A 24,244-nucleotide genomic window follows, 5' to 3' on the forward strand; every position below is an offset into this window, starting at 1 on the left:
AAAGCTGTAACTTTTCATTTAAAAACCGAGGGCTATGCACTGTATTATGCGTATGCATTTCCTGTAAGTAATGTATCTTCTGCTTGAAGCTGTTCCACAGTTTTCTGACAGGACTGAATCAGAGCAGATTTTCTTCCCTAAAGTGATCGGAGGAGTTTCCTAGATTTGTCTGTCGCTTTGTTTACTGGAACAAACTTGACCGAGTTGCCGTGTACACATGGAGTCTGATTGGCTGAAAGCGTTCCCACTCAGATCCTGGTTGGCTGAACACCACGCTAGTTTGTGAAGAGGGCGGTGCTCGCTTGAAAGGGTCGTAACGGGCAGGGCTGTGTTTGTTTTGCTACGTTTTGTTTTGTATTTTTGTTGTTCTGGGTGACAGAAGTAGAAGCTTAACACCAGTGCACGCTGAACCAAAGGATGAAGCTCTGGAGCCAGAATAAAGATAAACAAGACAAAGAAACTATGAGAAATACTGGGCAGACCTACAGCCTGGGGCGAGGTACGATTTTCTGAGTGTGCCTTTCTGTCTAGTTTGTTTCGGGAAAAATACATAAATAATAATTATAACCCTAACGTAAGTAAACAAATAAAACGTAGCCCAATAAACATTCACTGTGATCTGTTTTCTGCGGAATACATAATTATATGAATAAACATTTTATAAGAAAGTAAAGGTGCAACTTCGGCACTTAGAATATGTCCCATAGCTGAATAATATCCATGACATTATAATTTAATAATGCAGCAGTACATAAAATATGTGCCCTCTCTTAATAGACATAATAATGACTCCCTTATGTTTTGTTGTAGATACTTTATTATCATTTTGTAGAAGATCGTGCTGCAACAGTAAGTTTGATGGGAAGTACCAGCGTCCTCTCCCTATTCACTGAACAGAATTCAGTCTGACTCCACTGTATGCGGTAGGGTCCTCAAATCGTGGCACATGAAAACAACTTAATGTTGTTGCTGAAAAAAAGTGAAACATAAAATCTAAAATCAAACATAACAGAATGAAGTTCTGCTGAGGAGAGGTCCCCCATCGTTATCAGATTAGCTGTCCTATAGGCCAGGGTACCTTGTTTTTATTGCTGAAGATATTCAGGTTTTATATTTTGCTTTACTCAGGTTCTGAGGTGACAGTGGCTAAGCGTTCTGAGACGGAATCTGCTCATGAGAATCCAGAGATCTGCAAGTCCGCATCTGCCCCCATTAAATGGGTTATTTCTGAAGACGGCACTGTTATCGTTAAGAAGGAGGGTACAGTCCCAGTGGAAGAAAAGACATCTGCTGGAAGTACTGGAGAATGTAGGTACAGTAAATTAAAGCACCCCCCCCCCACACACACACACACGCTTTCAACATGATTATAAAAGCATGCAATATGCCTGTTAAAACAACACTGTGCCGCAAAACAACAGCCTTTAACCAACATTTACCAGGCCAGCTTCAAATTCTGATTTACTATTATCTGGCGTGTGGCTGTAAATCAAAGGGGGTGGTGGGTGTATATGTAGGCTATAAATAAATACATTTGAAGTGCCATTTGTGTTTGCAGTTGTTAGTTATTATACATGTATATCATATATGTAACACTTGATTAACACTTGAACAATTGATTATATATTTATGAAGCTTTTAAAATGACGATAGAACTCCCTAACCCAATACACAATTTGTTTATAGTTAATTGTTCGGTGAATTCCTCTAATCATGCATTTGCTCTGGTACTCTTTGCTCGCTTCCTTATTAAATAAACTCAACATGATTATAAGTCGCCACCGAACACTTACTGTATTATAAGAGCATTGTATATGCATACAAACGTGGGAAGGTGAAAGTGTTGTGGGGCTAATTACGTTAGTTTGTTTAATAATTAATTTAAATACTTAATTAACTTGTATAATTAATACAGTTCAAATTAACGTGTGTTAATCAACTTGAATGAATACTATATGACCATTACCATATTAGATCACCGACTAAACACAGACAATCTGTTATCTGTTAAATAATCTGAATATTCATTCACGTTAATTAAGACCTCATCAATATATATTTTTTTAATGATGTGTATAAGATCGAGAAATTACAATGAACACACAAAACACCCTCAACCACAACAAAGTAGGTTAAAATATTGTAGCGGTTTATTAGATAATAATAAACCGATGGCGTCACTCTGCAGACAGTTCCCTCAGCTCAATTACACAGACAGTGGCCCTGTGCTTACTGCTCACAGGCAAAATAATTCGTGAAACACAAGCACTTATGATTGAAATGCAAAACCAATTTCACAATTACAGTTCTTCTAATAACATATCACAGCTACGGCTGGACTACAATTGTTTACTAACAATTACACAAGTATACTTTTGCAACACTTCATATGGCAATATGAGTTAATCAGTTTAGTTTTTAACAGGGTTCAAACTCTGAGGTTTTTCATACGAGCTTTAAAAGCACAATTTAAGATCACTATTTTATAAATTGCTATGTGTTGTAATTATCATTAATTACTCTAGTTCCACAAGGGAATGGTAAGGGAATTATACTCAATGGTTCCTTGAGGAAGACCCCAAAGTCTGCTGAACACCTCTTCCGTTGTAGTTATATTCTCGCTTAGTCCTGCAATTCTTCAAACCTAAGTTGGGCTGCTTTATTTTCAAAACCCAAGTGGGGGTTTCACACACGTCCTGTGTGGTTTCTTCTTTGAATACTTCGCCCCAAAGGCAGACAGATTCTCGTTATACTGTGTGTTTTCTTCTTTGAATGCTTCGCCCCAAAGGCAGACACAGTCTCGTTATCTATGGTTATGACTGGGAACAGAAGCTTGTATCCGTGCCGGGAATGGTTCGTTTCGAAGCGTAGATAAACTGACTCGCAGACGTCTCGTTTCCTATCAGCAGGAGTCCCGAAACCGGAGCTTTCTTTGACGTTCGTTTATTGCAGGGTACAGAATCTTCTTGCAGTCAAGAGGTATAAGCTTAATGCTATCTTCTCTTATGAGCCATGTGAGACTCAGAAACCAGGTCAGACCAACTCTGAAACCAATTCAGAACCAATTCAAAGTTCTTGCTGCAAGTTGCCAGTTCTTATAGGATTTTCGCACAGAGACCTATACATTTCCCCTACAACTGTCTTCCGTTGTTTTTGGACTATGATTGACTCACCCTGCATGGGATGACTTCATTATCTAATTTATGACTTCCTTCGGTCGTCTCCAACTTTTACTTCCTCAATAAATCCTTATCTCAGGCCCCAATCTAAATATTATCTTGTAGAGACCCTCAGTGTTAGGTTCAGCTAAAATCCCCCGATTCTCGGCTCATTAACCTCTCTCCTCCTTTGTATAGGATGTTTCAGGAATTTCTCCAGCCAAAAGTCCACAAGCTGTACAACATCCTGCGTATTCAAGAATGACTCTAACAGATTAGTTCAGATATGTCCTTATATCAAAAATAATTATTAGTTCCAGGCAATTGTGCTTACAGTGTACATTGTACATAAAGTGTGGGGCGAGTCTGACAATATTACAAATACATTTAGGCAAAATACATGTCAATGATGTCGATCACATTCCTAGTGGATCTGTGTGTCCTTGTACACCTGTTTTTCGTTCTTGTGTGGATTAGACACAGGTGTTAAAAGCCAAGGACGCATTGCAAATCCGCAATCACCGAAAGATACTTTATTGTAATATCACCAGTGACATTACTTGTGGGATATTCCATGGTAGGTATCGCTGAGCTCTCTATACCAGAGCTGACGATAGGCCTCTTCCTGGGATGATGCACTCGGTCCCGCCCACTGAGGGAATAAAACCATCATCCTGAGGAAGCCATTACTCTTTTTCCTTCTCAAGACGGTAAGGTAAGACCTCTGTGTTGAGCTGAGTGTGTTGATAGAAAAGAGCTTCTCGAGTCGAATCGAATTGATTGTATTTCCCTTGCATTTGTGCTGAAAGCTGGCCAACCACTTTCCCGGAATCAACGACTTTGAAAAGACTGAGCCTTTTGCCTTTCTGTCTTTCAGCGGCCTCGCTTGCGTGGTAGGCCGCTCTTTGTTATCTGTCTGTAGTGTGTGAGCGACTGCCTGTGCAGTCACCCGCGAGTGGTTGTCTGTTTCTTTCTTGAGAGTACACAGTTCCTCCACGAGGCTAAGCCTTGCCGTATCCCTGCTGTTGAGTGACTCTTCCAGCCGTGCTGTCCTCTACGGGACTAGGCCTTGCCGCATCCCAGCTGTCGAGTAGACCTCGCTGGCTGTGTAGGCCTGTCCACCTCGGTGAGTCAGGCCTTGTGAACAAACAGTGTGCTCCCCCCTATACTATCTATTCTACCGTAGTTTTTGCTGTCTGCTTCGACTCGCCCACCGCGGCTTCGGCCCTTGTGTCCCCCTAGTGCACACTACGCACTGACCAGTGTCCGTGCGGTTAGGGTAGGCACAATTGTGTAGCAGCCCCCCCGGTGCAGCATACAGCATCAGTGCACAGTCACAGCACTGCACGGTACGCGGTGCTGTGGCGGAGTGTCCCGCCCCTATTTATTATTATTTGTATTTTTGTTTGCGGCGCGGGTAAAAGCGCCGCGTCTTTTATTATTATTTAAAAACCCCGTGAGGATGCATGGCTGATCAGCTACTGATTATTTAACTAGCTGACAGTCATGCATCCTTACCAAACACGTGCAGACTCTGGCCGGGGGATAATAAGATAATTACCAACTAGTTAAATCCCTCGGCCAGAGTATATAAACCAGCAGCACTATGCACTCGGGGTGTGGAGTGTTCGAGAGTGGAGAACGGGAGAGAGAGAGAGAGAGAGAAAACAATTGCTAAAACGTGCTGGAGTATCCAGCACGAAACTTACTTGTTTGTTTATTCGTTTGGCCCTCGCGCCTTTTTGTTTTGTGTTTTGTTTAAATCTTTTGTTTTGTTTATTAAATACGCTGAGTGCACTAACACTCAGCTTCAACCGCCCATCCACTGTTTGGTTTGAGTTACTTCCTGGTCCGTGACGTCATCCACATCACCACTGCGAGCCAGACTGTCACAGGTGCACATAGTGCTCTCAATACTCAGTGCACGCAGTGCTCGGTATATGCAGTGCACACAGTGCTTGGTGCCCACTGCTACAGCACTAGTGCATGAACGCACAGTGCACGATGCTCGGTACGCACGGTGCACGATGCACACAAAGTGCACGATGCACACGGTGCTTGGCCACTGCCACAGGGCTAGTGCAAGAGTGCACGGTGCTGCACCCGTGCACACTCTTTGGCACCCAGAACCGTGCAGGTTCCGGCTATGGGTCTGGCCCCTGAAAGGGACCACTGGTTAGCCCTAGGGCTATCAGATGCGGTTGTGGGTACGTTGCAGAGGGCTAGGGCAGACTCCACTAGGTCTTTGTACACCTATAAGTGGAGGTATTTCCAAGCTTGGTGTCTGGCTAGAAGCCATTATCGAATATCTTGCCCTATGCTAGTCATCTTACAGTTTCTGCAAGAACTGCTTGATGCTAGTAGGTCACTTTCCACTTTGAAGGTGTATTTAGCGGCTATTTCTGCATGCCATGCCCCCGTAGATTCTATGTCTCCGGGTGCGTATTTCTTGGCTACCCGATTTCTTAAAAGCGCTTGGCGATTACACCCTCCCAGGAGGACTGTTCTCTGTCGTGGAAATTCTAATAAAAGGAAGAGAGACTGCGAGTTCCAAACACACAGGCCTTTATTTCTTAAGTTTGCAAACTGAAAACACTCTCAACACACAGGGTGCTAGATAATCATCGAGCAGTGTTTCAACATACAGAGTTGGAACAGTTTCTTATATACCTTAAAACTGTCAGCAAGGCAGAGGGTTAGCCAATGATGATTCAGGTATTAGCATATAAGAGAAAACTTATAACTATGCATACGTGGCATAAAACTAAGCAAGCAGATAAAAGGATGGGTGATTTGGGTATACGTGTAAAAAGACACGTCTGGCTCATCCTTTTATCTTACAGCCGCAGCTGCAGTGTAGGCATCTTGCGGTTCCTTGTAACAAACTTTATCTTAGGCAAAGCATACAAGGTTATGTGAGCAAGGTTATAGGAGTACAAAATGCCAGTACATTATGTCGAGCCAATTCTATTTTCTGTAACATGGAGCCTTAATATTGTACTGGAGGCTCTCACGAAGGCCCCGTTTGAGTCCATACACTTCATAGAGCTGAAGTACCTGTCTATGAAGACAGCCTTCCTCAGCCTTACAGGTCTTATTAAAACGGGTCGGGTCACGGGTAAGAAGACGGTGTTGCAGCGGGCTGTGGGTTCGAGTCGGGTCCTGTAGTAGCGGGTCCGGGTCGGAAGCGGGAAGTAAAAATCGGACCGGCGCAGGACTCTGACCACAAGTATAGAAAAGGCTCATATATTTTCATAACCACAAATATTGAATTATCTAAGTACTGTAAGAAATTAACTGTAGTCCTGTACACTCTCTCTGGATTATCGGCATCACAGCCGCAGTCTGTTAAATTTCTGTTTCAAGGTGAGTTTTATACACTTTCGTTAATTAAAACCCTCCTTTTCCAAGTGCAAATTAACTGCTGATAAATTATGACAATGAACATGGATTTCCGTTTAAATTCCCACGCAAACAATGCATCCTCAATAGTCTCCCCTGGTAAAGGCACGGCCGCGTGGTGTGCAGGGTGAGTCATGCAGTCAGGGGAGCACAGGGGTCCCAGAGGGTCTCCCCTGGTAAAAGCACAGCCACTTGGTGTGCAGGGTGAGTCATGCAGTCAGGGGAGCACAGGGGTCCCAGAGGGTCTCCCCTGGTAAAAGCATAGCCGCGTGGTGTGCAGGGTGAGTCATGCAGTCAGGGGAGCACAGGGGTCCCAGAGGGTCTCCCCTGGTAAAAGCATAGCCGCGTGGTGTGCAGGGAAGCGTCCTGGGTTTTCTCTTGGGATCCTGGAGGGAGCTTCGTATTGGCTCTGGGGCTCCTGCAGGTTAGGAAGGCAAAACCATTAGGGACTGTTTCCTCTCATCATGCTAGAGCAGATCCTACTGGCCAGGTGCCTGGTGAGCTCAAATGGACACCTGCAGGACTGTTCTTTGTCATCCAGAGACCGGTAATTCACCATCACCCGCTCTGCTGTAATTGTCTTGGTGCTGTGGTCAGAAAACACTCACTGGCTTTCAGTTCTCCTGAGCTGTTGTGGGGAATTGGTGCAGTGGGGGGGAAGTAATAGTATATTATATAAGAGTTTGCTCAAAAGAGCCGACTTCCCAATGTTTCAGTATGTTTAATATACCTTTGTCAAGAGAAACTGTGAATCAGAGGATGCATTTGCTAAATGTTCCTGTCTTGCTCATTTAAATCCAGGTCTAAGTAATGAATCCTTATTGAAATAGGGGTTTTACCCTTATCTAAAAAACAAGAAAAAATCATGAGTTAAAGCTTTGCTTTGTGAATAGGCTCATAGTCTTAAAAAGGTACATTTTGGGTATGTTGTATGTTTCTTCAATACAGACTCAGGTCCAGAAAATCAATCCACTTGTTCTGATGAGAAGGAAGATATGAAGATTCATTGTATCCACATTAAAGAGGAGGTCCCTGATCCTGAGTATGCGTACAGTAAAGAGGACGTCCCTGGAGTGGTGTGTGTTCAAGTCAAGCAGGAGGTCTGTGAAGAGCAAGATGATGTAGATGATGAAGATGTGGATGCTGACAAGAATGCTAAGCAGGTATGGGTCCAGCCTCAGGAAGACAGTGAATCGGACATGAACGCTGATTCTGAAAAGGGCACTGAGCTGAGATCCATTCAGGGGAATCTTCACAACCCTCCACTGTGGTTGAATGAAGAGGAGGAAAGACCAACTTGTTCCACAAACAGTGCCAATTGTAAGTATTACTGTTCCAGCGTTTTAGGTAGTGCTGTGACAAACATGTTTTTTCATGTGTGATTATCCTTTCAGTATAAACAAATAATCTGTAATTAGCAGGAATACAAAAGTACATGTTGTACTATGGTACAGTAAAAAGTAAGGAGGCTTGGTGGTCCGGTGGTTAAAAAAAAGGGCTTGATACCAGGAGGTCCCCGGTTCTAATCCCCGCTCAGCCACTGACTAACTGTGTGTGACCCTAAGCAAGTCGCCTTGCCTGCTTGTGCTCCGTCCTTCGGATTAGAAATCCAAGACCCTACGGTAAATGACTGCAGCAGTTGTTGATGCTTAGTTCACCCCCAAGTCTATATAAGTAGCATTGGATAGAAGTGTCTGCTAAATGACTAATTAATAAGAAGAAGAAGAACATAAGAACATAAGAAAGTTTACAAACGAGAGGAGGCCATTCGGCCCAACTTGCTCGTTTGGTTATTAGTAGCTTATTGATTCCAGAATCTCATCAAGCAGCTTCTTGAAGGATCCCAGGGTGTCAGCTTCAACAACATTACTGGAGAGTTAGTTCCATACCCTCACAATTCTCTATGTAAAAAAGTGCCTCCTATTTTCTGTTCTGACTGCCCCTTATCTAATCTCCATTTGTGACCCCTGGTCCTTCTTTCTTTTTTCAGGTCAAAAAAGTCCCCTGGGTCGAGATTGTCTATACCTTTTAGGATTTTGAATGCTTGAATCAGATCACCGCATAGTCTTCTTTGTTCAAGACTGTATAGATTAAAGTATTTTAGCCTGTCTGCATACAACATGCCTTTTAAACCTGGGATAATTCTGGTTGCTCTTCTTTGCACTCTTTCTACAGCAGCAATATCCTTTTTGTAACGAGGTGACCAGAAATGAACACAATATTCTAGGTGAGGTCTTACTAATGCATTGTAAAGTTTTAACATTTCTTCCCTTCATTTAAATTCAACACTTCTAACAATATATCCGAGCATCTTGTTGGCCTTTTTTATAGCTTCCCCACATTGTCTAGATGAAGACATTTCTGAGTCAACATAAACTCCTTTTTCATAGTTCCCTTCTTCCATTTCAGTATCTCCCATATGATATTTATAATGCACATTTTTATTGCCTGCATGCAATACTTTACACTTTTCTCTATTAAATGTCATTTGTCATGTGTCTGCCCAGTTTTGAATGCTGTCTAGATCATTTTGAATGACCTTTGCTGATGCAACAGTGTTTGCCACTTCTCCTATTTTTGTGTCATCTGCAAATTTAACAAGTTTGCTTACTATACCATAATCTAAATCATTAATGTAGATTAGGAATAGCAGAGGACCTAATACTGATCCCTGTGGTACAGCACTGGTTACCTTGTTCCATTTTGAGGTTTCTCCTCTAATCAGTACTTTCTGTTTTCTACATGTTAACCACTCCCTAATCCATGTGCATGCATTTCCTTGAATCCCTACTGCGTTCAGTTTGAGAATTAATCTTTTATGCTGGACTTTGTCAAAAGCTTTCTGGAAATCTCAATAAACCATGTCGTATGCTTTGCAATTATCTATTGTCGATGTTGCATCCTCAAAAAAGTCAAGCAGGTTAGTTAGACACAATCTCCCTTTCCTAAAACCATGCTGACTGTCTCCCAGGATATTGTTACCATATAGGTAATTTTCCATTTTGGATCTTATTATAGTTTCCATAAGTTTACATATAATAGAAGTCAGGCTTTTTGGTCTGTAGTTACCTGGTTCGGTTTTGTCTCCCTTTTTGTGGATCGGTATTACGTTTGCTATTTTCCAGTCTGTCGGTACAACCCCTGTGTCAAGAGACTGTTGCATGATCTTGGTTAGCGGTTTGTAAGTAACTTCTTTCGTTTCTTTGAGTACTATTGGGAGGATCTCATCCGGCCCAGGGGATTTGTTTTTTTAAGAGCTCCTAGTCCCTTTAACACTTCTGTCTCTGTTATGCTAAAGTTATTTAAAACTGGATTGGAACAGGTCACCATGTGGGGCATGTTGTCCATGTCCTCCTTTGTAAAAACCTGTGAAAAGTAATCATTTAATATATTTGCTATTTTTTTTTCTTCATCTATGATTTTGCCATTTGTGTCTCTTAGACATTTAACCTCATCTTTGAATGTTCTCTTGCTGTTATAATATTGGGAAAATATTTTGGAATTGGTTTTAGCCCCCTTAGCAATATTGATTTCTATCTCTCTCTTGGCCTTCCTAACTTCCTTTTTGACTTGTGTTTGCAGTTCCAAGTACTCTTTCTGTGTACTTTGTTTTTGGTCCCATTTCAGCCATTTTGTTTTAGATTTATATTCGTCTACTTTTGGGATGTAATTGTTTTGAGCCTCTAGTACTACATTTTTAAAAAACAGCCATCCTTTTTCTGTGGATGTTTTCTCTATTTTACTCCAATCTACTTCTGTTAGTCTCTGTTTCATACCTTTATAGTTTGCTTTTCTAAAATTGTAAACCTTAGCTTTAGTCATTACTTTTTGGGTTTTGAAAATCACTTCAAATGAGACCATGTTGTGGTCTGAGTTTGCCAATGGCTCTCTGACCTCTGTTTTAGGTATTCTGTCTCCGTTATTTATTTTTATTATTATTTGTTTATTTAGCAGACGCCTTTATCCAAGGCGACTTACAGAGACTAGGGTGTGTGATCTATGCATCAGCTGCAGAGTCACTTACAACTACGACTCACCCGAAAGACGGAGCACAAGGAGGTTAAGTGACTTGCTCAGGGTCACACAATGAGTCAGTGGCTGAGCTGGGATTTGAACCGGGGATCTCCTGGTTACAAGCCCTTTCCTTTAACCACTGGACCACACAGACTAAATCAAGGCATGCCTCCCCTCTAGTCTGTGCCTTGACAAATTGCGTTAGGAAGCAGTCATTTGTCATTTCCACCATTTTAATTTCATCCGTCGTGCTCCCCACCGGGTTCTTCCATTTTATACGGGGGAAGTTGAAGTCCCCCATTAGTATGGCTTCTCCTTTTGTACTTGCATTTCTAATGTCATTATATAACAGATTATTTTGCTTGGCGTCTGAATTTGGCAGTCTATAGCATATAGCATATTATAGCATATTATACCCTTTGAATTTTTGTCCATTATTCTGACCCATATTGATTCGGCGTTCTTTTCTTTGTCCTGATTTAACACCTGGGCTTCAAGACTATTTCTTATGTATAGCGCTACCCCTCTGCCTCTTCTGTCCTGCCTGTCTTTCCTTTACAGTGTGTACCCATTAATATTGTATTCATCTCCATCACTTTCAGACAACCAAGTTTCTGTAACACCTACAGTACTGTGTAAAAGTTTTAGGCAGGTGTGAAAAAATGCTGTAAAGTAAGAATGCTTTCAAAAATAGACATGTTAATAGATTATATTTATCAATTAACTAAATGCAAAGTGAGTGAACAGAAGAAAAATCTAAATCAAATCCATATTTGGTGTGATCACCCTTTGCCTTCAAAACAGCATCAATTCTTCTAGGTACACTTGCACAAAGTCAGGGATTTTGTTGGCATATAGTCAGGTGTATTATTAAACAATTCTACCAAACAGGTGCTAATGATCATCAATTCAATATGTAGGTTGAAACACAATCATTAACTGAATCAGAAACAGCTGTGTAGGAGAAATAAAACTGGGTGAGGAACAGCCAAACTCAGCTAACAAGGTGAGGTTGCTGAAGACAGTTTACTGTCAAAAGTCATACACCATGGCAAGACTGAGCACAGCAACAAGACACAAGGTAGTTATACTGCATCAGCAAGGTCTCTCCCAGGCAGAAATTTCAAGGCAGACAGGGGTTTCCAGATGTGCTGTCCAAGCTCTTCTGAAGAAGCACAAAGAAACGGGCAACGCTGAGGACCGTAGACGCAGTGGTCGGCCAAGGAAACTTACTGCAGCAGATGAAAGACACATCATGCTTACTTCCCTTCGCAATCGGAAGATGTCCAGCAGTGCCATCAGCTCAGAATTGGCAGAAAACAGTGGGACCCTGGTACACCCATCTACTGTCCGGAGAAGTCTGGTCAGAAGTGGCCTTCATGGAAGACTTGCAGCCAAAAAGCCATACCTCCGACGTGGAAACAAGGCCAAGCGACTCAACTATGCACGAAAACGCAGGAAGTGGGGTGCAGAAAAATGGCAGCAGGTGCTCTGGACCGATGAGTCAAAATTTGAAATGTTTGGCTGTACCAGAGGCAGTTTGTTCGCCGAAGGGCTGGAGAGCAGTACACGAATGAGTGTCTGCAGGCAACAGTGAAGCATGGTGGAGGTTCCTTGCAAGTTTGGGGCTGCATTTCTGCAAATGGAGTTGGGGATTTGGTCATAATTAATGGTCTCCTCAATGCTGAGAAGTACAGGCAGATACTTATCCATCATGCAATACCATCAGGGAGGCATCTGATTGGCCCCAAATTTATTCTGCAGCATGACAACGACCCCAAACATACAGCGAAAGTCATTAAGAACTATCTTTAGCGTAAAGAAGAACAAGGAGTCCTGGAAGTGATGGTATGGCCCCCACAGAGCCCTGATCTCAACATCATCGAGTCTGTCTGGGATTACATGAAGAGAGAGAAGCAACTGAGGCTGCCTAAATCCACAGAAGAACTGTGGTTAGTTCTCCAAGATGTTTGGGCCAACCTACCTGCCGAGTTCCTTCAAAAACTGTGTGCAAGTGTACCTAGAAGAATTGATGCTGTTTTGAAGGCAAAGGGTGGTCACACCAAATATTGATTTGATGTAGATTTTTCTTCTGTTCACTCACTTTGCATTTTGTTAATTGATAAATATAAACTATTAACATGTCTATTTTTGAAAGCATTCTTACTTTTTCCACACCTGCCTAAAACTTTTGCACAGTACTGTATCACATCGTAGTTACTTGTTAGTGCAATAGCTTCAAGTTCTAACATTTTGTTTCTGAGACTTCTAGCATTACGATAAATACATTTAATAGTTGTCTTACCTGAGTTGTTGCCCTTGTTTTGATGTGGTCTCCCTTCTTGTTTCTTGTTTTCTCCCCCCTTCCTTTCTAGATTAAATGCTTCTGGACCTCCTCAAGGATCCTTTCTCCGAGTAGATTGGTTCCCTTTCTGTTAAAGTGCAGTCCGTCCCACCTATATAGATAGTCCTTGTTGTAGAATGTGCTCCAATGTTCAAGAAAGGTGAAGCCTTCCTGTGTGCACCACGATTTCAGCCATGCATTTTGATTTTGTATTTCCAGCTGTACATATGGTCCATTGCAAGGTGCCGGCAGTATCCCAGAAAATACCACAGTTTTGGTTTTGTCTTTTCATTTCCTTCCTAGCTCTCTGAATTTGTTTTGCAGGTGATCTTGGCCTGTCTCTTCCAATGTTGTTTGTACTGATGTGGACGACTACTACCATATAATAATAATAATAATAATAATAATAATAATAATAATAATAATAAAAGGTACCCCATCAATTTAGATGTTAAAGAAACTCTTTTGTACTGTCTAATGTGCATTAATTATTTCAGTTTTTTTAAATAAATATGGAGATAATATTTTTTGCCAACAAATACATGTCAAGCAGTGATTGTTCAAATATTTGAATGTTTGTCCCAGGGCTGGTTTTATGTTTAGGGTGAGTTTGTTAGAAAAGTTGAATTTGGACAGATTATTATTTTTTTTTTTTTGGGTGAGGCAACTCAGAGACATTTAATTTTACACCACCTTAAAGCTTTCATTAACTTCTGACATACTTGTGTGCAACAAAATATTTACAAGTTTGTATAAAGACAACTTGCATATATCTGACTGTCAATTATCCATCATGATAACAAAAGAGAAACAGTTAGACGTGCATTCAGAGGTCTTGTCACTCTCATTGTAACATCACTTACTGGGTGACAGATACCTCTGTATAGACTGTCGATCAAGACTGATTTAGGCATGTGGTCGGGAACTGGGCATAGTATCCAGTTTTGAAATACTACATGTTGTTTTCAACACCAAATAGGACATGATAACTGTATCATTTTGCATAAATTAGGGATTCAAGTCGTTTAGGTTTAGTGTTTCAGCTGTTTTTGACATCAGTCAGTGTTCGGTAAAACCGAAGAGAAAGTTAAATACTTAAAAGCTGAACTGCATTTGTGCAGCCAAGAGAACATGACATACTATTACAGTGTTTGCATATGAAAACAGCTCTAGACATCTGAACACCCAGACTTAGTATAAAGCCTTGGTTATCCCTACTGAGGTCTGTCAAAATCAATCACGTAAGTCTTGTCATAACTTTTGATTTGTGTAACCGTGTAATTAAGGGTTGTTAATATGAAGCTTCTATAATAAGCAGCAAAGTGTGCGATGATCTCCCGAAAATGCCGTCAGCTTAGTGCTGAAACTAAACATCCCTAGCAATAAAAGTCACCAGCTTTAACATAATCATAAATGTACAATGTGTTAATGTATTTTTTTTTCTTTCTTTATCTCTCTCTCTTCTGAAGTGGAAAAAGAATTTGAATCGTATCCATGTCCTTACTGTGAAATCATCTTCACTGGGAAACAGTACCTGGAGAATCATTTAAAGAAGAGACACCCCAAAGAATATTTTGAGATACTGAGATCTGCGTCTCTTAACATGCAGACACGGCAACCCACGTTACCCTCACCGAATTCATTGGCTGTCAACCATTCTGAAATGCTGGGCAACTTCCGGCCTTCCCATAGATGTACGGAATGTAGGAAGAGTTTCGCTCAGATCGACACCCTGACGAGACACCAGCAAACACACCAGAGAGGAGAAGCTCCCTGTCACTGCGCTGCGTGTGGGAAGAGCTTCAGGCACCTGGGCCACCTGAAAACACACCAGAAAACTCACCAAGAGCACAAGCTGCATCGCTGTACGAAATGCAACAAGGCATTCATGCGCTCAGGGACCCTGAAAATACACCAGCGAACCCACACAGGAGAGACCCCATATCGCTGCACTGAGTGTGGGAAGTTTTTCAGCCAGATAGGAACCCTGAAGACGCACCAGCGTGTTCACTCCGGGGAGACGCCCTTCTACTGCTCCCAGTGTGGGAAGAAGTTCAGCCAGATCGGGAACTTGAAGACACACCTGCGAATTCACAAAGGGGAGCGTCCCTTCCACTGCTCTGAGTGTGGGAAGAGCTTCATCCGGGCTGGTACCCTGAAGATACACCAGCGCATCCACACCGGAGAGTACCCTTACCTCTGCACAGAGTGTGGGAGCAGCTTCAAAGAGTCCGGGGCCCTGAAGAGCCACCAGAGAATCCACACGGGAGAGCGGCCCTATCCCTGCCCCGAATGTGGAAAGACTTTCAGGCGCTCAGGAACGCTTAAGATACATCAGCGACTTCACACAGGCTAGAGTCCTTCGTTTTAGGTCTGGCCTGCGCAAGATCCTGTTTTGAAGAGCAGTGGTGTCTAATTCCTAGAAATTAAAATAAACAGAAAAGAAAAGACCAATCAAGAATGGAAATGCTATATTTATTCATTCTTCTTTTATTCATGAGCCTTTACTGGACCCTGGTCTCCAGTATGTTATGTTGATAAGCAAACCAAGTAGTCTAAGGATGGGATTCTGTCATAGTGGGTTGTAATGGAATGGCAGCACCTTTTAACATCCGGCTGCATTGCTTTCAGAGAGACAGAATCCAGCAAGAAGCACAGCTCTACAGAAAGCAAGGATACATGCATGCCTGCCCCATGGACCCACTACTTCTTGTTCAAAGTTGGAGTGCTCTGTGTTTTTTTTTCATTGATATTTTTATATGTGACCAGAGCACCCTGAGGAGGGCAGCTTGTATGAATTTGTTAATGCACGCCTGCCTATACAACTGTGCATATCTCATAAACCATTTCAGCTAAGATGGCTGTAATTTTGGGCTCATTTGACTTTCAGATATAAAGTCACTATTTATCACTATTATACTCCAACTATACTATTACAAAGCTATTCATTTATTGACCTCTGTTTGTCTGAAATATTCATCGTAGTCCACTGAAAGAGTCCAGTGTGAGAGCAGGGCTCCAGCGTCCCTGTGGAGTGTGTCACCAGTAGCAGGGCTCCAGCGTCCCTGTGGAGTGTGTCACCAGTAGCAGGGCTCCAGCGTCCCTGTGGAGTGTGTCGCCAGTAGCAGGGCTCCAGCGTCCCTGTGGAGTGTGTCACCAGTAGCAGGGCTCCAGCGTCCCTGTGGAGTGTGTCGCCAGTAGCAGGGCTCCAGCGTCCCTGTGGAGTGTTTCACCAGTAGCAGGTCTCCAGCGTCCCTGTGGAGTGTGTCACCAGTAGCAGGGCTCCAGCGTCCCTGTGGAGTGTGTCACCAGTAGCAGGGCTCCAGCGTCCCTGTGGAGTGTTTCACCAGTAGCAGGTCTCCAGCGTCCCTGTGGAGTGTGTCACCAGTAGCAGGGCTCCAGCGTCCCTGTGGAGTGTTTCACCAGTAGCAGGTCTCCAGCGTCCCTGTGGAGTGTGTCACCAGTAGCAGGGCTCCAGCGTCCCTGTGGAGTGTGTCACCAGTAGCAGGGCTCCAGCGTCCCTGTGGAGTGTGTCGCCAGTAGCAGGGCTCCAGCGTCCCTGTGGAGTGTTTCACCAGTAGCAGGGCTCCAGCGTCCCTGTGGAGTGTGTCACCAGTAGCAGGGCTCCAGCGTCCCTGTGGAGTGTGTCGCCAGTAGCAGGGCTCCAGCGTCCCTGTGGAGTGTGTCGCCAGTAGCAGGGCTCCAGCGTCCCTGTGGAGTGTTTCGCCAGTAGCAGGGCTCCAGCATCCCTGTGGAGTGTTTCACCTGTAGCAGGGCTCCAGCGTCCCTGTGGAGTGTTTCGCCAGTAGCAGGGCTCCAGCGTCCCTGTGGAGTGTTTCACCAGTAGCAGGGCTCCAGCATCCCTGTGGAGTGTTTCACCTGTAGCAGGGCTCCAGCATCCCTGTGGAGTGTGTCACCAGTAGCAGGGCTCCAGCGTCCCTGTGCAGTGTGTCGCCAGTAGCAGGGCTCCAGCGTCCCTGTGGAGTGTTTCACCAGTAGCAGGGCTCCAGCGTCCCTGTGGAGTGTTTGACCAGTAGCAGGGCTCCAGCGTCCCTGTGGAGTGTGTCGCCAGTAGCAGGGCTCCAGCGTTCCTGTGGAGTGTTTCACCTGTAGCAGGGCTCCAGCATCCCTGTGGAGTGTGTCGCCAGTAGCAGGGCTCCAGCGTCCCTGTGGAGTGTGTCGCCAGTAGCAGGGCTCCAGCGTTCCTGTGGAGTGTTTCACCTGTAGCAGGGCTCCAGCATCCCTGTGGAGTGTGTCACCAGTAGCAGGGCTCCAGCGTCCCTGTGGAGTGTTTCACCAGTAGCAGGGCTCCAGCGTTCCTGTGGAGTGTTTCACCTGTAGCAGGGCTCCAGCATCCCTGTGGAGTGTGTCACCAGTAGCAGGGCTCCAGCGTCCCTGTTTGTCCATCCATTTCATTTCTTGTTTCATTTCTTGTTTTGTAACTACTGCATGCTGGGAAATTTATGTTCTTAATGTTCTTCCTGGCAGCTTTTGCCATGATCCCTTTGTACTGTGCAGAGTTTTTATTGTTTATTTTAAGATTTGTAATAATCTATACTGTTGCTATGTAGTCACTGGTCTGATTGCCAAATGACCATTGGACAGAAATACGCTCTAGAAACCTTGTGCAGACTATTGCTGTTTTTAACAGGAGGCCAGCGCACTCTGTGGATGACTGAGATCCATGCTAAAGAGTTTTATTAACAAGCAACAGAGCATTGTGAGGGGAAACATTAAAGTCATCCTTAATCATCCGTGGCACTGCATTCCTGTGTCTAATGGCCTCAGGAGATAGGGGAAACGGTGCATACCTGAAAATGAGCTGTAGCTATCTGTAGTTGCCAGAGCTATCCACTAGATGGCAGTGTATAATGATGTATGACCATTGCAACATATCACAGGGATTCAGTTAAAATCCATGTGTAGTTTTGAAAGAAATTTATCTGGTACTGCACTAGGTTAAAGAAAACTATGCTTGACCTCAAAGACAGAAAGGCTGAGGTAAAATGACCTATTTAGTGCAAATATAATACATTTCCTGGCAGGCAAGGCAAGCGAACTGAAGGTTTCTTTTACCTAGTGTAGTGCCACAGGTCTTGTTTTTTTTTTTTGCACGATTATTTGTTTCTTTCAAAACTGCATATTTGAGACCAATGTTGAGCTGATCGGGAGGTCCTGATTGGCTGGGGGGCGTGTCCGGTGAGCTGAGCTGATTGGGAGGTCCTGATTGGCTGGGGGGGGCGTGCCTGTGGAGCCTACGCCTGTTCTTAAACAAAGCTTGCTTTGTTTACATCGAGGAGGAGAGCGTCCGATCCGCAGGATAACTACTACGGAACCCTTCAACCTCCAGTCAGTCACGTTGCTGTTTGTGTACTCAGGCAACAGGCAGTCACATCTTTTGTTGGCGATTTTAATACACACATCATTATACGCAGGCCATTTTTTAAAAGAAAAAATTGGTTTCAAAAGTGTATTTTCAATTAAAAGTAATACTTTTAGTTATAGGACAGGAAAGACAAATCGATGAAATCCATGACAATTGGATATGCGACTCTCCAGATATATCCACAGTGTATACGTGACATACAGATGAATGGACGGACTCTCCCTGTATCCCGTGATCTCATAATCTCAGTGTGATGTTCGTACATACAGATTTCATGACAAGATGTTTTCCAGTGTGATGTTCGTACATACAGAATTCATGACAAGATGTTTTCCAGTGTGATGGTCGTACATACAGATTTCATGACAAGACGTTTTCCAGTGTGATGTGCGTACATACAGATTTCATGACAAGATGTTTTCCAGTGTGATGTTCGTACATACAGAATTCATGACAAGATGTTTTCCAGTGTGATGTTCGTACATACAGATTTCATGACAAGACGTTTTCCAGTGTGATGGTCGTACATACAGATTTCATGACAAGATGTTTTCCAGTGTGATGTTCGTACATACAGATTTCATGACAAGACGTTTTCCAGTGTGATGGTCGTACATACAGATTTCATGACAAGATGTTTTCCAGTGTGATGTGCGTACATACAGATTTCATGACAAGATGTTTTCCAGTGTGATGTGCGTACATACAGATTTCATGACAAGATGTTTTCCAGTGTGATGGTCGTACATACAGATTTCATGACAAGATGTTTTCCAGTGTGATGTTCGTACATACAGATTTCATGACAAGACGTTTTTCAGTGTGATGTTCGTACATACAGATTTCATGACAAGACGTTTTCCAGTGTGATGTTCGTACATACAGAATTCATCCGGGGGATAAGCCAGCAGTGTGGAGTAGTGGTTAGGGCTCTGGACTCTTGACCGGAGGGTTGTGGGTTCAATCCCAGGTGGGGGACACTGCTGCTGTACCCTTGAGCAAGGTACTTTACCTACATTGCTCCAATAAAAACCCAACTGTATAAATGGGTAATTGTATGTAAAAATAATGTGATATCTTGTAACAATTGTAAGTCGCCCTGGATAAGGGTGTCTGCTAAGAAATAAATATTATTATTATTATTATTATTATTATTAAGGGAGAATATTGTTGTCCACTCCTATAACCAAGGGTGAGTGAACTAGGCCTTTCAAGGATCCAAAACTATTGTATCTTTACTTCACCTTGAGGTGATATGCTGCATGGATATTGATTTCATCTTAAAAGCCAGGCCAATATGTAAAGGTATCTCTTAATGTGATTGCACAGCAACCCCAAAACAGCAGGGAGGAGGAGAGTGGGGCTAATTTGATCTGGAGCATGGGCAGGCAGGGAGGGAGGCAGGGGAAAGTGCTGACTCAGCTAGGGTGACTGTCCTTGAAGCTGCGGCAGAGTGGAGGCTGGGACTGTAGCCAGGACTGGGAGGGACGGGGATCTGCAACACCAGCTCTTTACATGACAGTGGAAGAAGAGAAAATAGGATGTGGTGAATACACATAGAGCCAAGAAAATAAAAAAAAAACTTATAAAAGGACTACATACTGATTTGGTATATGTGTCCATACATGGTGAAGGGACCAGCCATATAAAGATGTTATATCTACAAAAGAGTCCTAGCTAAAGACACAAGAATCCTAGCTAAATAAAGCCTGGTAATGTGAAGGGCTTTTGAGACACAACTGGGGCAAACTTGCCAAGGGGGCATGTAGTTCAAAAACTTCCCTGCAAGGAAGTACATTTTTAGTGAAGTATGCAAACTCCTTAAATGAAATTCCCTCCAAGTCAATCCAAATCAACACAACTTCCCAGTAACTTTGTAAGATTTACAGAGAAGGGTGTGTCGTATTTAAATTAGGGATGGTCCCTTCTCCCCAGTGGTTGATCAGACAAATTGGCCAAACTTTCTGTTAAGAAAAGTAGGGGACGCTGATAACGCAAAGTTGGAAAATGAAGAAAATGTATAAATGATCACGTCAATGTAATGCATTTGTGGTGCAGTGGTTACTGCAGTTCACATAATCTGTAGATCTGGGTTCAAATTGAGGGATTCTGTCACACAAACGTAATGCAGAACTAGCTGGCTGCAAACCAAAATTGCATTTTACCAAATTAAAAGAACAATTCTGAGAGCCGGATTCAATCATGAGGTAAGTTACCCACTCACTGACCCAGTGCTGCTGCTCAGGACTCCTTGTTACTCTCACTATGTAACTATGTAATTTTTGTTCCTGGGTAGTAAGTGTTATTTCCTAATTGCTTATGCCTCAAAAGTATAGAAAATGGCTATTATTCCCCACAAACTTTGCTTTTGTGACCAGGACAGTGATATTTTGAAATTGACCTATTTCCAATGAGAAAACGGGCGAATTTGTGTCTTTTCGTTCACATAAAGTCAGAAAAAAACAACATATGAATCCAAATTAACATGTATTTATACTAAAGTAATATAAAAATGACTACAAAAGATTTAGAAGTGAGTAGTTTTTCGAGATTTACGATTATACTGTAAATCACTTTCACGAATCAGCCCCCAAATGTAGTCTCCCACTATGTTCTCATTATACTGTCCTTGGTAGCGGCGTTCAAAGTCCAGTATATCCTGGTGGAAGCGCTCGCCTTGCTCCTCCGAGTATGCTCCCATGTTCTCCTTGAATTTATCAAGATGAGCATCAAGGATATGGACTTTGAGGGACATCCTACAGCCCATTGTGCCGTAGTTCTTCACCAGAGTCTCAACCAGCTCCACATAGTTTTCAGCCTTGTGATTGCCCAGGAAGCCCCGAACCACTGCGACAAAGCTGTTCCAAGCCGCTTTCTCCTTACTAGTGAGCTTCTTGGGGAATTCATTGCACTCCAGGATCTTCTTTATCTGTGGTCCGACGAAGACACCGGCTTTGACCTTTGCCTCAGACAGCTTAGGGAAGAAGTCTTGAAGGTACTTGGAAGGCTGCCGACTCCTTATCTAGAGCTCTGACAAATTGTTTCATAAGGCCCAATTTGATGTGCAGTGGTGGCATCAGCACCTTCCGGGGGTCCACCAGTGGCTCCCACTTGACGTACCTCCCCACAGAGAACTCGGTCTGCTGTGGCCAGTCCCGCCTGTGGTAGTGTGCCTTGGTGTCCCTGCTGTCCCAAAGGCAAAGATAGCAGGGAAACTTGGTAAAACCGCCTTGGAGACCCATCAGGAATGCCACCATTTTGAAGTCTCCTATGACCTCCCAGCCGTACTAATCATACTTCAAGGCGTCCAGCAAGGTCTTGATGCTGTTGTAATCCTCTTTGAGGTGCACCGAGTGAGCCAGGGGAAGAGACGGGTACTTGTTACCATTATGGAGCAGCACGGCTTTGAGGCTCCTGGATGAGCTGTCAATGAAGAGGCGCCACTCATTCTGGTTACAGGCGATTCCGATTGCCTCGAACAGACTGGTCACATTGTGGCAGAAGCAGAGCCCATCTTGACGGGTGAAGAAGCTGGAAAAAGGTTGGCGATGCTTCCTCTGATCTACGACTTGCACACTTTCATCCAACAAGTTCCACTGCTTGAGCCTAGACGTCAAAAGCTCGGCATTGGACTTGGTGAGACCAAGATCTCTAATCAAGTCATTGAGGTCTTTTTGGTTGGGGTAGTATGGGTTTCTCTCCTCAGCTCCACCTCTGAAATTGTCATCTGGATCTACAACGTCTTCCTCGCTCTCTGACTTGCTGCTCTCTTCTAAAGATGGCTGCTCTCTCTCCGGAGGAGTGGGTATGGGGAGCTGTGGCAAAGTGCCCCGCCCCTGTGTGCATTTGTGTGATCTGTGTTGTATGTTGGATGTTGCGTGTGTTAATGTCGGTGTATAGATTGGTACACGGGATATAAACGGGTCTGTGTTTCACGTGTATTTAAAAAGTGTAGATTTGTATTTAGGCACGAGGAGAGCACAAATCACTTCACGTGCTGGTTAAATGTAATATGTGAGCACGGGGTTGCACAGAATTAATTCACGTGCTGGGATTCAAGTGAATAATTAATTAGTAATTGAATCCCAGCACAATAGTATATATAGACGCACATTTCTTGCACTCGGGGTTGGGTGTTCGAGAGTGGAGAACGGGTGAGAGAGAAGGAGAACGTAAAAGTAGTAAAAGTAGTAAAAATAATATCTAGAAGTGTTTGTACTCACCGTGTTTGTTTGTCTCTCCGTGCACCGTTTGTTTAGTGTTAGTCCGTTTTGTTTGTCTTTTTATTTTGGCGTGTAGTGCCGTGTCCTGTTTTGTACTGTTAAACCTTTTTATTTGTTAATAAACGCTGAGTGCAGCCATTGCACTCAGCTCATCACCATCACCGTCTGTCTGTGTTTGAATTCCTTCCTGCTTCCGGTCTGACGCCACCCACTCTGGCCGTCTTTGTGACAGGAGCTCATGGCAATGTGGCACCGGGGCGATGGATGAAGGAAGGTCCGGATACGTGATAGCAGGTGCATTCTTGCCAGTCCGACGTTTGGAAGGGTCCACCATGCAGAAGTAGCAGTTGCTTGAGTGGTCAGTGGGTTCCCGCCAAATTTTTGGGATAGCAAACTTCATGGCTCTCTTTTCCCCTCTGTACCATCCTACAAAAAAACATTTATTTCACCCATGACTAATGTGTAAGAGATTCTCACAACATTTTTCATATATGATATATTTTTTCAATAACATTGAAAATTGTAAAACATTTTAAAATTAAAAACCTTTACAATTTTAAAAATTTTAACAAATTTTATAACATAAAATTCCGAGCAACAATTGTCCATCTTATCTTCCAGAGTTTTTTTTGCAGTGCTCGCAGGTGAAATGAGGTGCCCAGGGTTTGTCTTGATCCCCGACAGGCATGCCGAAATATGCCTTGTAGGCCTCACACATCTTAGCAGATGCTTCCACGGAGTACTTTTTCGCTCTTGTCTTGATAAATTGGCCGCAGACATAGCAAAATGCATCTGCTGGATGCCTGCATCCTCTTGATGCCATCACAGAAAAATGCAGATATGTATCCACTTAGGCAGCTGGAACTAAACTGAACTGGTGGGCTTAAGGCCCCTGTATTTATACTACCAAGTTTACTCAGCACTGAATCTATCTGGAATGTTCTGGAAAATAGGTAAATTTCAAAATATCACTGTCCTGGTCACAAAAGCAAAGTTTGTGGGGAATAATAGCCATTTTCTATACTTTTGAGGCATAAGCAATTAGGAAATAACACTTACTATCCAGGAACCAAAAAAAAAAAAAAATAATAATAATTGTTACACGGTGAAATCCTTGATTCTGTTTCTGAATTTATGTTAATGCCCAATTATTATTATTATGATTTTTTATTATTATTTCTCCTTCACTGCGGCGATTCCCCACACAACTCAGGGACCCAAGGCTCAGTGGGTGCCCTCCGATGGGCCAATCAGCGTCTTTTTTACACCCAGGAACTCGAGAACGGATGTCTGCACATCATGGGTTATAAAACAGGGCTGAGGACTGCCGGCTGCTCACATTCCCTCATGTTACTGTAACCGGGGTTATACTGTATAGTATCCCAAGCCCCGGACAGAGGACAGTCTGTAACCCAATTATTAGTTCCAAAGTCTTTCCAGCCCGAGGTCATGCGCTTGGCCTATGATATCCCTTTTTCTGGACACTGAAATGACTTTGGATTGGATATTGGCCTGGTTTTATTGAATGGAAATTTATGAAGAGGGGAGGCATGCCTTGATTTAGTCTTTTCAAATAACCAAGACAGAATAACTAAATAACTAAAACAGAGGTTAGAGAGCCATTGGCAGACTCAGACCACAATATGGTCTCATTCGAAGTGATTTTTAAAACCCAAAAAGTAATGACTAAAGCTAAGGTTTGCAATTTTAGAAAAGC

The 24,244-nt window shown here is 43.2% G+C and overlaps 1 protein-coding gene across 1 annotated transcript; it reads left to right on the plus strand.

Moving 5' to 3' along the window:
- Positions 1 to 233: 233 nt before the first annotated feature.
- Positions 234 to 19,449, plus strand: LOC131696614 (gastrula zinc finger protein XlCGF57.1-like). Its single transcript, XM_059013800.1, has 4 exons — positions 234 to 499; positions 1,129 to 1,308; positions 7,509 to 7,880; positions 14,388 to 19,449. The coding sequence occupies exons 1-4, from the start codon at positions 418 to 420 to the stop codon at positions 15,272 to 15,274; spliced, it is 1,521 nt and encodes a 506-aa protein (XP_058869783.1). The 5' UTR covers positions 234 to 417; the 3' UTR covers positions 15,275 to 19,449.
- The last annotated feature ends 4,795 nt before the right edge of the window (positions 19,450 to 24,244 follow it).

Source organism: Acipenser ruthenus, chromosome 46 (genome assembly GCF_902713425.1).
Source record: "Acipenser ruthenus chromosome 46, fAciRut3.2 maternal haplotype, whole genome shotgun sequence".
Lineage (NCBI taxonomy): Eukaryota > Metazoa > Chordata > Actinopteri > Acipenseriformes > Acipenseridae > Acipenser > Acipenser ruthenus.

Bases quoted from the DNA above. Each gene is read 5' to 3' on its own strand.
- LOC131696614 (XM_059013800.1), top strand. From the start codon at position 418: ATGAAGCTCTGGAGCCAGAATAAAGATAAACAAGACAAAGAAACTATG. The intron at 1,309-7,508 runs GTAGGTACAGTA...TCTTCAATACAG, and splicing joins TGCTGGAAGTACTGGAGAAT to ACTCAGGTCCAGAAAATCAA. The intron at 7,881-14,387 runs GTAAGTATTACT...TCTCTTCTGAAG, and splicing joins TTCCACAAACAGTGCCAATT to TGGAAAAAGAATTTGAATCG.